We start from the raw sequence: 18289 nt of genomic DNA on the forward strand, positions 1-18289 counted from the left end.
GAGTTTTACCTCTGCTTAACAGCTCGGGTTAAAACTTTTTAATGAAATAAGAGTATTTTTGTGCTTTGCAACAGACCTAACTAATGAATGGGCTTATGAACCTACTAACAAAATGACCAAAGAGCTGGAGTGAGATTGTTTAAGGGCCACATTCGGCCCATGTGCCACCAGTTGAATAGGTCTGATATAAGACTACTACTTTACTTTGCATGATATTTTATGCAGACCTTGTTTAGCATTTTTTCCATTGGTCAGTTTTCATTTCATCTCAGGTCATCTATCAACCTCAGCCACCAAGTCAAGCTCTTCCTGTCATTGTACCGACACCAACTCCTGTAGCGTCCTACAGTGCCTGGACCGTCTCAGCAAATGCTGCACCTGGAACCTCGCAGATGTTGTTCCTTCAGCTATGCCACCGTGAGCTCAGATGCAGACATCAGGGTCGGGTAGTTCCTTAAGCCGCTCAACAAGAAGATTAAAAACAGGAGAGGGAGCACACAACAAAATACACTACTCAAAATTAGTTAGGGATATTGGGATATGGTGTATATAGTATATGCATGTGCAGACAGATATGATCCTTTGCAGAGGATGTGATCCACTGCAAGGAAAAGAGAAAGCCACCACCACGTCTTATTTTTATTATTATTATTATCATTGTTAAATTATTACAACTTTACTTCAAAAAATCGAAATATTCCCATATACAAGACATGATTGTCTGATGTCTAACTATGGAATAATATATAATAAAATCCTTAATATTTATATATATACTTCTTCTCTTCATCATCACGTAAGGTCCTTAGCTTCGCAATGGATTTTTACAAAGGCCTACTTCACATGTCTGTGTTATCTTAGAGATTATAGAGTTAGCAACGAGCGGGATTCGATACGACGATGTCAGGGTGCATTTTGGTAGCTTCAATAGACTAATGCGGGCAGGCAGTTGCCAGCTTCTTTGAATAGAGTATCTGCTGTCCGCTCTCTGACGGTGTTACATAACTTAATCGCTCCGAGTAAATAAGCTAAATTAAGTTTAATTGTATTTTTCACCATTACACATCGACGTTCATCACAAGCATACGCCTTTAAAACATCTAGTGGAATAACTAACATACAACTCGGGCTAGTGGCGCAATGGATAACGCGTCTGACTACGGATCAGAAGATTCTAGGTTCGACTCCTGGCTAGCTCGATCTTTTTCTTTCCTAAGTCTACACAAGACAAAGTTTTGTCATCTCCATACCAGCAACCCCGTAAAACAAGCATCATACTAACATCTGACAAATGTTGCGGATTGAACTTATTCATGGACAGTTTATATAGATATATGGGGCGTTGACCAATAGAGAATTTCCACTGGTGCATCTCCACATTTCAAACTACTATTAAGTAACACCGATCGATAAAGTAAGTTTTTCCTCTTCAGGTCAGTTTCCTCTTCACTTTATATGAGGTAAGTTAGCGATTATGCAGAAACCCTTACCAACATGACTTATATAGAATATTTTTTAAAATCTGATTTAATATGAAACAACTAGCTAAACAATTTTGCATGTTAAAGCTTCTTGTTGTAAAGGTGAACTGAGGAGTATTCAACGTTAAACATGCTGATGTATATGTGTGCAGCTGCTGTGCTTGTCCGGCGGCCGCAGCCCGTCTCTGACTCCCCTCCTGAACCTCCGTGTGAGAGCAACGCACGAAGGCAGGGGCTCATCTCTCGCGAGGAACGACGCCGTTATCGGAATCTCTACAAACAACACGAGAATTCATCATTCACACGGTAATATAACCCAATCTTACACGGTACATGTGTTGTGTGCCAGCGCTGGGGAGAAGAAGCTGCACCAAAATTCATATTTAATCGTTATTTCTTCCAACAGATTCTTGCATTACATTTCGGCGGCCTTTAGGCCCAACTAGCATGCTAACCACCACGCTAGCTTAAACAGTGACTCATTTGCGCTGCTTAGCTTTAACGTTAGCACGCAAGCTTGCAAATCCGATTTTGTAGCGGCAGCTAACGTTAGCTACATTCGGTCCAGGCTATTTAGCTAGCGCGAAAACGACAGTTTGTTGAAGTGTAGTAGTAATAACGCAAGCTAGGACACATTCAGTGAGTTATATAAATGCTTAGCCAGCTAACACATCAAGTTAGACCGTTTCTTCAGTTTATAATGTTGTTATAAAGTATTTTCACTTCGCTGAGAGACCCCCGCCCAGTTAGCTTACCGTTACTGTAACAGATAGCTAAGCTGTGGAGTAACATTATCTAAACGTAGATAGCCAGGCTAGCAAGACCACTAGTTTCATGTGACATTTTATTGATCGTAGCAGCTGAAAGGGTAACTTTGGCTATCTGAGGAAGCAGGGGGTTTGCTACACTGTTTCCCCAACACTAGCAGAGTTACCTCAATGCTAATACAAATGCTAGCCTTGAGAGTTCTTGCAGATTCAAGTCCACTGATAATGTCTTGCTTTTCATTATCATCACGACATTGCCCATATGTTATTATGCTGGGCAGGAATTTGTCATTAATGTTAACCTAACTAGAGGAATTGACCAGGGAGAAGGCTGGCACATCATGTCTGTGGGTATCTGTCTTCACACTGTTACTGTCACCCTACTTGTGTATGGCTCTCCTCTGAGGACACATGCCCCCTGTACACATCTTCATGCTGCACAAATACACAATGAATGCATTCCTGATTGACTCTGAATTGAAGGTATCAACAGCCCATACAGTTATGTTAGCTCACACAATAGCAATTACGTGATTGTAATAAAGAAAACCCATTTAAATTACATTACAGCTCTCTCTAACCGCTATTGATATAATATTGAGAGAGGTATCCTTGCAGTCAAGTTGAGACAGAGAGGTATATAAGCAGGGGACAGGAAAACAACAAAGTATAAACCAAATAAATGTTGGATATGTTGTCAAGAGTGCTTTGTGTAATTAATATTTCTTGGGTTATTATGTCTCAGATCGGTTATTGGTTTTTGCAACCACTTGTGCATACCATTAAAGACTGAATGGTATACACAAGTTAACAGTGAAATAACTGTTATACCGTTTTGTGATATAATTAGTGAAACTGCTAGATAGCAGATTTTTAGATGAATGTGATGCGTGTGAGTCTGACAAGCCTTGATTCTTGATCAGCAGTTTTCCCCCTGGTCAGTAGTAACTTGCAGTATTCCTGGAAGACACTCTTTAACATCTCTGTATTGAGCAAACTAGTGAAATTTAGTATATGCAGTTTGAGATTACTTAAGTGAATGTCAGTAAATACATCATTTTCTGTCTTGTGAAGTTAACAAAGTTTGCCTTTTTATCTTATTTCAGTAAGCAATGTCCGAACCAGGGTTGGATGATATAGTGCAAATAACAGTGGAGGACTTTCACCAAGAAGACCGTCCAGGTAAGAATCCTGTGAAACAGCATGAAAACGTATTATTTTTCTAGCTGGATGTTGACGTTCTCTGTTCTTTTGTCCAGATATGGTTCAGTTTCCCTATTAGGCAAACGCTGCACTATGAGACGTGGGCATTTAATCAGTAACAATTTCACAAGTGTGTGCTGTGCAACTTAATTATTTAAATCTGTACAATAAACATTGCATGCAGGATTTGGACTCTGTGTCAGCATATACTTAATACCCTTTGCTATGGATTGGTGCAGGAGCGCAGCTTCAATCAGGGCATCCCGCAGTGAACATCCAACAAGATGGCTGTCGTGTTGTTGACAATGTCTCTGTATTTGATTCATGGCAGACATGTTGGACAATCATGAAGATGATGAAGAAAGACCTCAGAAGAAAAAGAGGAAATTAAGCACCAGCCAGGAGAATAACAACAGTAACCAAGATATATCTTTTATAAAGGTACCAGCTCTGTATAATGGACGCTGTCCAAAGCTCATTTATTTTTACATTGCTATAAGTACACAACATTTGTTAATTTTTCGAGTGCAGATAAATTACACATACTACATCTTGTTCTTTGTGTTTCCAGAACCTGTTGGTTTCATTCACTGCATCAATTACCCAACGACTGGAGGGAATTGAATCAAAGCTACAGGCTCTGGATGCTACATGCAAAGCTCTTGGACGCAAACTGGACAGCATGGTGCCCTGTGCAAAGAGTCCTATCCAGGTTCCTATGGTTGCAGGGTCTCCTCAGGGGGCCACTCAAACTTGGAACAAAGTGCGATGGTAAGGCTCAACAAGCACAAATCGATCGTTTTCTGTATCCAGGCCAGGAAGTGCATTCTGAAGAATTTGTCATTTTCACTATTGTACAAAGCTGTACTTTGCTTACTGGAGCTAACAGAATCACATTACTTGAACTGTTTGAGGATTGTAAAGTTTGCATGCATGTGCCAGTTAACAAAAGTGTTTTGATCTTCTCCTTTTCAGTGTTGTTCCACAAACAAATGTGATAGTGAGCAGTGAAACCCCAAAGGTCACTGGCCAAGAAGACACCCCCCTGGAGAACCTGCTCAGCAAGTGAGTGGCTCAGATTAACAATATTGGGGTTGCTACTGGAAAACATTAATCAAATGTGCCCTGCCTCAGTTTTCAGTCCAGGCAATCTGTGGAGAATCTGAATACTTCACCCACTGTGTATGTTAGGCCTAGTGATTACAAATTTGCGTTTTTCTTTTCAGCACGGTGACCAGGAGGCGGCAGAACACAATCCTTGTAAAGGTGCCGGGCCCTGAGGAGAGTCAGGAGGAACAAGAGAGCGGCTCAGAGGCCAGTGACTCTATTTCTAATGGTGGCCAATCCAGCAATGCGCAAAATGGCCAAAATGTCACACTCATCACACTCAACTCAGAAGGTATGACTTCACACTGCTGACACAGACACAGAAACACACATACAGCATGTACATTATTACTCTTGTTCCCTGGTAGTCTATCAGTGTATAGCAATTAACATATTGGCTACATTGACAATGATAAAAACAAGGTTGGATTTTTAAGGGCCCTCCTTACAGATTTAAAATTAATATTCCTCACACGCTTATACACAAATTTATATTTCTGCTTTTACTTGGAAGCCAGTCACTGTTGTGCATTTTGAATAGTACCATCACAGATTGAGCAGCAGGAACAACTACAGTTTTACTGCTTTCAATTTTATTTTTTAACCTTTGGGCCAATTTTTTCCTGTGAGGCAAAGGAAATAAAAAGCCATAAACCTCCAACAACAAATCTTCCATCGCTCGACTTAGGCCGTCAATATGACTTCTCGGCACCAGGAGGCTCAAGCCACCCTTTTCACTAAAAACAAAACTGAATACAGTGCAACAATTTGAGTCAACTCTGCAGTGCTGCAATGGATCAGTTGCCTTGAATTTATTTTTAGACCAAATGTTAAGAGTATTCACCATTTACCTCTCATACACACACTGATGGCAGTGAGCATGTGGCGGGGAGCAATTTGGGGTCTTTCCCAAGAGCACTTCAATCAGCGGATGACCCGCTGTACTTCCTGCATCACAGCCACCCCAAAGTAATCAATTTTGATTGATTTTGTGGTTGGACTTAACTTTAACATGGCTAACGTGACTCCGTCAGATGGTCTCCATATTGAATAGAAAACAAACTGTGCTGATGTGTCATGTCCATGTCGCTGTGGTTTTGACTCAGGCTGCATCGATAAATGCTCCGTGCGGTCAGTCATGTTTTCAGTAGCTTTGGTTCTGGCTGAGCCTGAGAGAGAATAGTTTATTTCTAATTGTGCAGACCTAAATGAAGTCCACATTGTTGTTACATTTGTTACGATTATTAGTTTGGTTATTTTCAGTTGACTGAGGAAGTTCTTGGGTATCTTCAAAGGCAAACTATTACTCATTTATTTTCATCTGCGGGTTACCATGATAAAACTGTATTAGTCAGCATTAGCTAGATGGTACCATGTGTGTCTCATGATTGTTTGTGTGTGTGGTGGACTTAACAGCTAACATACGCCGTGAGCAAACAGCCAAACCACATATTCTGCTTTTTTAAAATACCTTTTAATAATAACATCACAGTTTTGCCCATAATTCACCTACTTCCTCTTTACTGCCACAAGGGTGTGCTATTGTATTACATGAAGTATCTGTGTGGCTGTGTACCAGTGCAGTATTTGTCAGCCTGTGAATCAATACAATAAAGCTGTGTAGATGAGTTTGAATAACTGCTCCTTCTCCTGTTTCCTCTAGATGATTACCCAACAGGCACCTGGTTGGGAGACGAGAACAACCCGGAGATGCGAGTTCGTTGCCCAGTGTCTCCAGCTGATATGCTCCATATCACCACAAACTGCCGCACAGCAGAGAAAATGGCACTGACGCTGTTGGACTACCTCTTCCATCGGGAGATCCAGGCCATGTCGAACCTCTCCGGTCAGGGCAAACATTGCAAGAAGCAGCTGGACCCGCTCATGATATATGGCATACGATGTGAGTCCTCCTGCCTTGACAAGTGTTGCAATTTTAGGCCACCTGCTTCACTTTTTGATAAGTTTTTGACAAAGTAGAGGTAGGCCTGGTGGTAATCTGACTGACCAGATGTGTAGACTGTGGGTATAAGCGTGTCATTGGCTGACTATTTCACTCAGCATTGTCCCACTGTCTGCTATCTCTGTGTTAGCATTTTTAAAATACCTGTCTCTACTGAAGAAAACACCAACAAACACCAAGTCAGCAATGTACACGCTGAAAATGGCAAGACCACCCTGGTCGCTAACAGCACAAACTTAGACAAACTAGCACCTGTTACTTTTACTTTTGCAAGGTTTCAGTCATTTTATGGGCTCGCCTCCCCCACGTAGAAAACAAGTCCCCATCTACAATATTTTTGCAGTGGAGTGTTTTTCCCCTATAGCAGAATGATGATGGCTGCAGCCCGACCTTTCTCCTGGAGAGCCTGGTCTGACTATGCGTGACTAACCTGGTGGAAAACTAGAGTTGGGATGGAGCCGATCCAATATTAGTATCAGCCGCCGATCTTGACATAATTCACTCATCTGATGAACCACTAACAGTACCACGTACCGATACAGCTTCTGCAGTCTAATGTTTTTATGAATTGTAAACACTGTGTTGGGTCTCGGATCGAGACTGAAAAAGAGTGGATCGGTGCATCTCTATGCTAAAAATGATTTAATTACAAGCCAGTTTACAAAAAGGAGTGTCTTTTTGTGCACCAGCTGCTGGCACTGACAGACGTCATCAAGCCTTGGAAGTGAATCTTGTCAAGTGTTCTTGAGCTGTTTGAACTTGCCAGTTGGTGATAACTTAATTGGCAAAATGACCCACTTATAGCTGCCAAGCAACCGCTGTTTATCTCATGGTTATTACATGATTTTTGCACAGTATAAATTTCACACACAAAATGCACTCAGGCAGAGTTTAAATCCTCGCCCCCTTACAGCAATGAATGAACTCTCTGAGACCTTCCCACATTTCGTACCCGTTCCCATTACAAAGCGGCACCGGATTGAACACAGAAATAGACTGCAGTCTGTATTCCCAAGACGGGTTACAACAACATGCATTCATCATTGCACACACGCATAAATGTGCAACACATTTTATAACATACCAGACTCTAAATGACAAGCATATGTCTGGTAGAAAGATCCTAATGGAGTCACCCTCAATTCACTCAACTCTTTGATTTTTGATTAAGCAGAGTCGGAATTCTGATGATAGACAGACGGATATTTAATATGGTCCTGTGACTATATACTATATTTATATGGGTCATATTGCAGTGTATAGAGGGGATCTGTCAGCTATAGCCTTTCCTTCAGTGTGAGGCTTGTGCCCCCTGCAGGAGGGTTCAGTAAATATACCCTATGGCCCACATAAGGATTTGTATGCGTGGTTACCTATATTTCCTCTCAGCAGTGTGGGTGTGTGTAGTTACACACAGATTTGGCCTGACATAGAGGTATGTAGAAGCTGGAGCAGGGCCAGGTGAGTTTTGGGTGACTCATTCTGCCTGCCTTCAAAAAAAGGGAAAAGGAATGAAGGAGCAACTGGCCTGCCTGCCTGCCTGTACAGGACCCATCAGTTGTAAAAGGGCTGCAATCCGCTGCCATCCCTCACTCTGCCCAGATACCCATGAGCTCCCCCTCTGTCTCATTTTCTCCCCTCAGGCTGTTGTTAATTTCTTTTAGACAGGGCTGTCAAGTGGCTCACTGGCTTTAAACAGTTCGCTGAGGTTCACAGCCACGAAGTACAGCTGCATCCAGTCTCACCTGCACGTATCTCGATTGAGGGAGGGATGACGCACAGTCGCAGTCCTGTGTAAACACTGCTTGTCGATGGGTGTGGAGCAGAAGTAAACAGAATCAGGACAGTTTTTTCTTTAACTTTCCATTAAAGTGTGCATCAGTTGCATGTGAATTGGCCCTATTACAAACACCTTGTCCTATAGCTGCTAAATTATGCCCACCCTTTATCTATTCTGGTGCAGTAGTCTGCTGTGACAGTTGGCATTGAATGTCCAGGAAAACAATAACTGATTATTTATACTGTGTGCAATGACCTTTGAACTCTCTGTGTCCCCCACAGGCCACTTGTTCCACAAATTTGGCATCTCTGAGTCAGACTGGTACCGCATCAAGCAAAGCATCGACTCCAAGTGTCGCACCGCCTGGAGACGCAAGCAGCGTGGCCAAAGTCTGGCTGTCAAGAGCTTCTCCAAACGCACCCCTCGCAATTCAGGCGGAGGTAAAGTACAGATCTGCTTAAAACTACTGTATAGGCTTAAAGAGTCAGACTTTGCATTAACACTACCTTTATGTTATCTGGCAGCCAGATAGAGAGACAGAAAGAAAGAAAGAGAGACACAGCAACAGTGTCAGAAAATGATTAATAGTTCTCACATCCAAGACAGCCTCCCTTCCAGTTCCTTTCTAGAACATCTACATTTGGTCCATGACGGAGTTTACTGTGTATTTCTCATTATCCAAATATATCTGGAAAAAATTAACAGTGAAGAAGTCAGCATTAGCCACGTAGTATGTCAAATGAACACATACAAAATTATAAGCAAAATAATATGGCAAAGGATCCTGCAGATGTGTCCGCAGAGTATTAGACTGGAGTGACTTGTGGACTTTATGTGTGTAAATCACACATAAAAATCCAATTAATGTCAACCTTTTAATCTTGTAAATATTTATATTTAAGAAATCAAAGTACTTTTGAACCTCCTGACACCTTCCTTGTGAAATGCTGTGGGAGTGAGCACATTAACATTTATCTGTTTTTGGTCTGAGAGATGAACGCCTACCTGGCTCCACTCACATGAGTCTTTATCAGCTGATAACGTTGCTATGTTCCTGTTTTCTAATCAAACAAGGTTGTGAGAATCAAGAGATGTCTTTTGCTGTTTCTTTTGCCAACGGGCCAATGACGCCACCATTTGTTTTCAGTTTGTATTGATTTCAGCACAGCGGCATGTTATATTAGTTGGCTTGTAGTTGGGGGACTTATTAAGTTTTTGCCGTCAGCTAAAAAAAATTTGATTCTTTTCTCAACTTTGGACCGGCTTCAACGAATTTGAAAGGAATGGATGGAAGCCTCTGAACTTTATCATCTTGATAGCCAAGCTTTCTTGTGGTTGTGACAAAGTTTACTATGAATATCTACCAATGATAATGATTATTATTATCATTGGTTATCATTGTTATTGTACGATGATGATTATGATGATGATGTATTATTTTTATAAAATGTTGGTGATCCACCTAGAGACGGGCTCAAATACATTAAAGAGTATCTTAAAATAACAGATTACAGATACTTGTTTTCCAAATATATCCCAATGTTTTAGCAATTTAGCTTCAGTATGGGCTGGATTTTGTTGCCAGTTGTCGAACAGCGACAGACAGCAGCCTCATGATTAAAATTAAGTCTTAATTTGTGCTATTTAATTTAAAATTCAAGTTACTTTGTTAACTGCTGTAATGTAGCCAACTCTGATTTTGCATCAAACATAGATCACGACGTCAGTGGTTAAAACTGTTTTCTAAAGGAAAAATATCCAACATATTTCATATATTATTAATGAATTATCGATAATCTATTGTTAAGGCAGCCGACTATCGATTAAAGAAATTACTTAAAATTTGCATCCATAAGTTTTAATATTTGGCATGTCTAATTGCCTACTAAGTCTAACTCTTTCTTATTGCTTGGATGCTTTACACCAAAAAAACATTTAAAATTCAAATGTTCTCTTTTACTTCCTATTCAATTAATTTAATGCAGGAAAATGACTGGATGCAAATAGTCAAACAGACACAGTCACACACACATTGAGCTCAGGCTGCACCTATTTCATCAGCTATATGAAAGCTATTTTAAGACCGGAAACTCAAAAGCAGATACAGTGTGTATTGCTGCAGATGGTTGTAATCTGCACACAATGCCTGCTGTCCTTCCTTCCCTGCGAGCCATCACCTCTCACCTCTGACCAGGGAGAAGTGAGACTACAGGGGAAACCCAAATATCCTGTGAGCAAACACGAGGGGTGGGCCCTGCCTTTTCAGGGCCACACACACCCAGGAGTGTACAACACAAATACTAGTTCAGATGGCCCATGCACAAACATGCAAAGTCAAACATACAAATTAATTCCTTCCTTAATCTGGTCACGTGTTAATGGACAGGAAATGGCCAATTCTTCTGCTTTTTAAAGTGCTCTTTATCAGTGAACCGGGTAGTAGAGCTCAGACCAAAACTGTAAAACGTCATAAGCCACCTGGCTCTCACTTCCTTTTCTGGCAAAGAAAAGCATTGAGGATTATTTACATAAAACGATACATAGCAGTAATTACGGGAGACGGGACACAGCCGTACTTTTCAAGGCAACATAATGCAAAGCAGAACTTTTGAGGTGTATGTGACATGTGCTGTATGGTTCATATCATTTAAAGCGACGTTCCTTTTTTTTTTTATTTGATCAAAAAAGCATTTCTTGCAAGTTCTGTTACACTGAATGACCTCAGATCTAAAGGTGTGATTTATCTACCGTGATGTACACTGTAGTTCTCTGCTGTCTTTAATTTGCTGACATGGTGTATTGATTTCTTTGGGTTGGTTTGGAGCTTCGGTGGGTGATGCTACGGGTCCGTGCACTGTTTTCGACTGTGATAGCCTGTGTTTAGACTGAGGCCTGGAGTTTGTGTTTGGCTGCTAGAACAAGAGTGTGTTTGGATGGCTAGTTGGAGAGTCCTTGTTGTGTATTTAGGCGTTTGATAAAGTATAAACACGCTATCATCCAGCAGATGGTCTGGGTGTCAGCCAGGTTTTTTTTTAACAAGAGGTTGTTAAGGCCCCTTGCATCACCATGTCTGGGTGTGTGTCAGTTTGTGTGTCTGTGACCTCGTTTTTATTTTTTATGCGTCCAGGGACCCTTTGCACTGTATTCCTGACCTGCTTCCACTGTACACGAGTGCACTAATAACCATGCTGCTTGTTCTCCTAAACAGAGGCAGGCATGGCAGAAGAAGCAGCCCAAATAGAGACTGCCACCCAGCAGACCTTGCACTACACACTGGCCAATCAGCAGGTCCAGTTTCACCGTATTGGCGAAGATGGACAAGTTCAGGTGGTGAGTGTCAGACATTTCATCCCCCAATCTTTCTCTGAATCAATTTTATTTATCGTTGAACACACAACAAACTATTCTCTGATGGTCTGTTTCTAAGATACAGATGTACATCTTAGTTTTAGCCCCCTTTTTCTGATATATTTATTTATTTTCCTTGCTGCTGTCATACGAGCGGCCCACAGACCAGGATTTGTAGTGCAGGGGGATAGATTACGCCACCCAGCACAGTGACACATATGGCAATCTGCAGACATATAGTTTAGCTTATGACAATGGAGGAGTTTCCCATGCTCAGATAGTCGTTGACCTTGTACAGCTGCTATGGTTAAAGGTCAAAGTCAGGCCCACTACAGCGTTATGGGTGGGCTGACAAAGAGGAAGTCACTGGACCTCTCATATCTTATCCTTACTTTACTCTGAAATCACCCATATTGCCTTAACTTTAAAGGGGACCTATTATGCTCATTTCCTGCTCTATATTTTTGCATGATACACAGTTCAAAAGATTAATTTTTTATCTTGTGCTGGTCCTTTATGCAACCCCTCACTTCATCATCTAGTCCTAAAACAAGTCGTTTGAGCTCCAGGCCTCTTTGAGTCCACTTTTTTCAGATTGGACCTTCCAGAAGCCTGCTGAGGGAAATCACCCAGTGCTTGTGAGCAGTGAGCACTGCATTGCCGGTCTACTGGCATAGTGATAATGGGGCACTGAAATTAATGACGCCTAACCAACTACTATGCCGAACACAACTGCATAACTTCATTCAATGACTCTGGTAAAAGGGAATCATATTTTGTGGAGAAAATAACTCTGATTTCCAGAGTTTCCTGATGGATTGACAGCTTTACTTGTTGCTTAGCTAGTTCGCTCAGTTAGCCGTACAGCTATTTAGTTCATTTAGCAGCTACAGCTAGCGGTCCTATCAGCTAGCTGATTCTGTTTGGACTGGAGCTTTGGATCTCTCGGAGGAGGTGGTTTTCAAGCTTGGGGATAGCGGGATAAAGCAAGGAGATTCAGCTAATAGGATGGCTCACTGCACTGCTAACTGAATTAACAAGCCAACAGCCGCTATCATTACACTTAGCAGCAGTTAGGATATGGTTGAGGAACAACTAAAGCTATCTATCCATCAGGAAACTCCATAAATCACAGAGAGTTCACGCAGAGCAACTGGAGGACATAAGAGGGAAAACTAGAAAGTATTTTCTCCATAAAGTTTGATCCAGAGTCCTGGTCAGAGCAGCTGGAAATCAACTCTGTACCATTAGACAGACAGAGCGGCTGCATGTCCCTATACTGAGTGGGCGTGCTGTGTCTCAACAGATGACCAATAAGTAGAAAAATAACAAAGTGAAAACAGTTCATATTCAAAGCAGTCTGAAACCTGAGCTCAAATAAGTTTACTTGATTATTTGAAACTTCAGCCACGTTTAATATGAACATCCCACATGTAACATCAGTATATGACAGAATAATAATCATAAATTCCCTTTTTAAAGGGACAAGTGAGGATTTAAACACTGAGGCATGATGAAGGTCTCAAAGATATCAGTGTTTTGAAGTTACAGTTTTGAATTGATCAAATTGATACAGTGACAGCAAAATAAATTGGATTTTCTTTCCTTTTCTCTGATTATACTGTGTGAACAGGACAGAGGTAATTTTCATTCTGCTGTGAGGCTCCACCTCTACTCTTTGGCACATCCGCTGTATGTAATGACAGTGCTACAAAGCTACCTCATAATTTACAACGTTGAGTATTTCTGCTGTAGGTAGGTTGCTACGTGAAACATGGGTTTGGAGGTACTGATGATAGGTGACTCGCCTGAGAAAGGAAGGAACAGGCATGAAAGATAGAGGGTGGACAGACAGGAAGAGAAGTTAGGGAGATGTTGGAAGAGTGGGAGAGAATGATTGTCAGGAGCTCACTGTGCAGTTATATTACCCTCGCGACACTCTGCAGAGTATTACAGGGTGCAGCTGAGCCTGAAATTTATGAGTGCTGCTAATACAGAGGAGGAAATCGAGTATACTTACTGGCTGTGATTCAGGGCTGCACCCGTTGTCTGATATTTTTTAACCAATATCAGTGTCACACTGGTGCTTCATAGTTCATTATTTTCAAGACATTATGTACATTTTAAGTGAAGATTTAAGGTAAAAATCGTGCCTGCAGATTCTGCATACACATGGAGATGAATAGTTTGTAGGAATTGCAATCTTTTAAGTACAAAATCCCTCTTTCTGTTATATCCTTCCACTGTTGCTCAACAGGGAAACACATGGAGCAAAAGTCAACATTTTGTTCCCTGTCACTTACGTTAGAAGCGCATTAGCTGAGGATTTCTTAATGGCCACAGGAGGTATGAACAGGAGGAGTGATTACAGCAAGCAAAGCTGTTTCAGTTTTCATATGGCCACCAGAGATTTGTTTTGAGACAGACTCGAAAATGTGTAAAGTTATCCTTTAACCACAATTCATAATCAAATGATAATTAAATGCAGATTTCTCTGGAATTGAAAATGTTTTTTAGGATTAAAGGAAAACATGCACATTTCTTGATTTATTGATCATATTTGTGTAATTGTTTCGACTTCAGCTGTTTCACATCTTTCGTCTGTGTCTCTCAGATCCCACAGGGTCAGTTGCACATTGCCCAGGTGCCACAAGGAGAGGAGGTGCAGATCACACAGGACAGTGAGGCAAGTGTCTGTATGCGTGCGTGTGTGTGTCTGTGTGTGTAAGACTGAGACCCAGAAAAAAGAAACAATAACCCACTTCTTTTCTTGAGTCATTCATCTGGTATATTGAATTTCTTAGCAAACACGTCAGTCAGGAGAATTTGTTTCCAAACAGAATATAACTGTTACAGTGAAGTCATGCTTGAGAAAGAAGCGGTTTGTTTGGAAGAAAAATAATGTTGTCTACTTTAGTGTGGGAATGTCAGTATGTTGTGTTGGAAGTCTGGTTTGTAATTTGGTCGACTTATGGTTAGCTAATGACTTGCATTATTTGAATGGGTATTTGAAATAATCCATTATATTTGTGTGAACATGCAGATTCTCCAAATTCACCCTTAATGGCCCTCAGGCATTTTAAGCATGATTATAAATCAACTTTTGGTTGAACTTATTTAGAGCAATACAGAACTAATTGCCAACAAGAAGTTTTTTCAAACATAATTTAGGTCATTAAGTAGAAGTGCTGTCCAGTGCAATACACTATCTTTTTTTGAATCTCTCGGTCATGCTGAAAGCTCATGTTTCTCCAGAAAGTACAGCTGTGTGGACGAATTATTCTAATTGTTAGCTACACCCATTTGCCAATGATTGGTCACATTTGAGGTTGCACAACTCACATTTTGGAGACTATTAGCTTGTCTACTTCTCAGAGACAGAAGAGGAAGAGCCATCTATCAGAGCTAACTATTTTTCATTTGTCAAATAAATTTGGTAAAAAGGAAATATTTATGTGCCCTTTGAGCCCTGTCTGTTTCTGTTTGCCCACGCAAACAGCCACCCCAGTGAAGCATAATGCACCCGACTGGCCATTTCAACAACATTTGAGTCATTAGTGAATTTTAGTGAGAACAGATGTTCCTTAAAGAACATTTTAATCTTGATATATCCGCCTGCTTTTGCGTGGGGTTATGACTTTTGTTTCCACACAATACCCAGATGTCTCATGTCCCCCACCAAACATGCACTCTGCATGCACACTCATTGCTGGCCTGCCAGTTGAAATCGAAATCTAACTCCAAACCACACCGATTGCTGATGAGGAATTTCCATATCAGCATTATATTTAGGGATTTTTGAAGGATGTGGGAGAGTGATTTATTTCAAGGCGCCAGTCTGTGTACACTTACACACATATTATAACATACCGTATATGACACGTGCCACACACGCGTCACATTTATGCAAAAACGATCGACACCTTGACCGAGTGTTTTTCTCATTTCCTATTCGGTGTTGCTAAAGAACACTCGAAGGAAGAAATGCACGATTGAGTGAGAGCGACGGAGTCAATTTGAGGCAGAAAACCTCTAAAGCCTTTCCTGCTCTTTGTGGCTGAGCCCAGATTTTCTTCTCCTCTCTCCTTCCTATTCCATGATATTGTTTGTTTTTGGAGTTCAAAGCTTAGCAACAAAATCCCACTTCTCCCAACTGCCACTCACAGAGTATGTTTTCATTAGGAACGGGCCGCTTTCATCAAAGACATCGGTTTTAGCGTGCTTGAAAAGGAAATGAGCTGTTTGAAAGATTACACTGGTCTCTGACCATATGGCAGCACAGACAGCACTTGATATATACATGAAATACAATTAGCAAGAGAAAACAGCTAAAAACTAAAGCTAAATATGGCTTATATGATGTCCTCTCTCATGTGGTCTTGTTAACATCACTGTCGGTGTTCAGAAACTTTACGATGGTCATTGCATCTTGATGAGACAGCAGTAGGCTTGGGCTCGTGCGAACGGGCATCTGTTTTTGTTTACAGGAACGTCGATGTGGCCAGAAATGACAGGATAGCTGACATATACTCAAAGACATTGCGTTCTCTTCTCTCTCTTGTGTCATTATGTAAAACCGGCCAAACCCTGCATGCTCAAAATCCTGCAAAAACTGTTCTGATGCATCTGACACATTGAAGCTGTCATGCTGCACATTGATCACACGTGTTCATTTTGGCCCTATATTATTGCTTGAATCACCTTGTGATAATGCAGGATTTAGAAATCTTTAGTCCACACAGGTAAAGGCAAACAGCAGGGCAGTAAAATTGGCAAGATGTCTCTTTTTTATGGCTTTATGTTTGCTCATTGAAATAGCTGAATTTGCTAAACTATGGTGTGCACATGATTTGGCATCAGGCCTTTGACATGACATGTCACCTCTCTATTTCAGGGAAATCTCCAGATCCACCAGGTGCACGTTGGTCAGGATGGACAGGTAAGACCACATTTACAGAAAATTAGATAGAAATTATTAAGCACTAATTAATTGATGCTGTAAATGATAAAGCACTTACTCCCATCGCTTCTTGCTTTGGGGCATAAAGTGAACAAAGGCTGGATTACTAGTGGGGGATGTGTGTTGTTTTTGTTAAAAGATTATGGTCAGCTTTGTACAGTCCTCCTCATCTGATCTTTCACAAATGATTTGGATGTCTGATTGCCCAACACCTTAAGGGCTGGCTCAACAGGCTCTTTGTTCTTCTGATTCTGCAAATCACCCTGTCGTTTCTAAAACTCTTCCTCCAAAACATGACTAGTCCAATTACAATATGATTTTATACCAAAATGGAATGTAGCAAACAGGAAATGGCAGCCACTTACAAATGTTTCACTAGAAATGCCGTGATACTGTCCCTGCCTTTCCTCATGCATTACAGCCTAAGGTGGTGGTTCATCAAAAAATGTGCAGCTGAATTTTTTTACAGGATCTGTTTGCACAGTGATTGCACAACAACTCTTACCATTTTCGATGGTTGTTTTTCCATGTGACTGCACCTTGCAGATGCTGAAAGTTTGCACATTTGTCATTGAGGGTAGTGAACCGTGGTGACTTGTGTGATGGGTGATGTCACAGGTGTTGTACTGTTGTTGTGAGTGTTGTGACCCTGATGTGGGCGTGTGTTGAGAACATTTGGCCGAATATTTTACAAGTTTGACCAATGCAGCATTTACAACAGGCCACATTCACCTGGCAAACAAACTTTAGACCCTTGTATATATTCTCCTATATTTTTGGGATCTGTAGGTAGGATTTATAGTAAGAGACAGAAAACACAGCAGTAGCCAGAAGTATATACTGTACAGAACAAATAAAACTCTTGTATAGCACTAATAAAAATAAATATAAGCTTTCTGTTTAGTGAAGCAGTAAACATAACTTTCAGTAGAATTAGGTATCTAAAGGTGCCCTGCGGAGAAAACATCCTATTTTATGTGCTTAGGACTTTTATTGTCCTTTTACCTTTTTTTTTAATAATACCAATAATGTATCAAAGTTTAAAATTTTGGTTTCAACAGCACATTGTGTGCAATCTTGAGCTTGAATACATGGTTTTGAAAGCAATGCAGTGCAAGCAGTCATCTTCGTCACTGATGCTTGCTGATATCATGTCGTGTTACCGCCACCGGTAGATCAATGTAATATTGTGAAACGAGATAAACAAAACAGAAAAATTGCTCCAGAGCTCTACTAGAGCTCTAGTAGAGCTCTTAAACGCCACAGGAAAGTTTTTTTAAGCTTCCTGTTATAAATATGTGCTATTCATGTAATTGAAGGACCAGGTGACACGCATTTGCTAAGTTGATACAGGTAGTCTGCTTTTCTGTCCTCAAGTGGACATCTGGAAAACCACAATAAACTCCTCCTTTTAGCAGATTGACACAACTTCCAGTTGGCTGCAATAATGACAAAAGGTACATACATACACACCACACTTAGATGTTTCTGTGGTCCGCCCAGCATCTATGTCTTTCTTCATCCCTCACCCCTCCTCCATCTCTGCGTGGATGTTTTGGACCGAGGGCCCTTCCTGTTTCTCTGTTCTTTCCTCTGAGATCCAAGTAAGTCACGATCAAAGCAGAGCCGGCCGGTGTATGACCATTGCAGACCACATGTGGACGCCTGAAGACCAACACA

The 18289-nt window shown here is 41.0% G+C and overlaps 1 protein-coding gene across 1 annotated transcript in view; it reads left to right on the plus strand.

Annotated features, from left to right (window-relative positions):
* The first annotated feature begins 1361 nt into the window (after positions 1–1361).
* Positions 1362–18289, plus strand: part of banp (BTG3 associated nuclear protein) — a 35611-nt gene continuing 18683 nt past the window's right edge. The window contains exons 1-12 of the mRNA XM_084365449.1: positions 1362–1460; positions 1634–1787; positions 3355–3430; positions 3783–3892; positions 4023–4222; positions 4427–4516; positions 4678–4850; positions 6222–6461; positions 8583–8741; positions 11510–11631; positions 14264–14335; positions 16544–16588. Coding sequence (XP_084221575.1) covers positions 3361–3430; positions 3783–3892; positions 4023–4222; positions 4427–4516; positions 4678–4850; positions 6222–6461; positions 8583–8741; positions 11510–11631; positions 14264–14335; positions 16544–16588 — 1281 coding nt within the window. The 5' untranslated portion in view covers positions 1362–1460; positions 1634–1787; positions 3355–3360. The remainder of the gene's footprint in view (positions 1461–1633; positions 1788–3354; positions 3431–3782; positions 3893–4022; positions 4223–4426; positions 4517–4677; positions 4851–6221; positions 6462–8582; positions 8742–11509; positions 11632–14263; positions 14336–16543; positions 16589–18289) is intronic.

This window comes from Pagrus pagrus, assembly GCF_965226575.1.
Source record: "Pagrus pagrus genome assembly, chromosome: 10".
NCBI lineage: Eukaryota > Metazoa > Chordata > Actinopteri > Spariformes > Sparidae > Pagrus > Pagrus pagrus.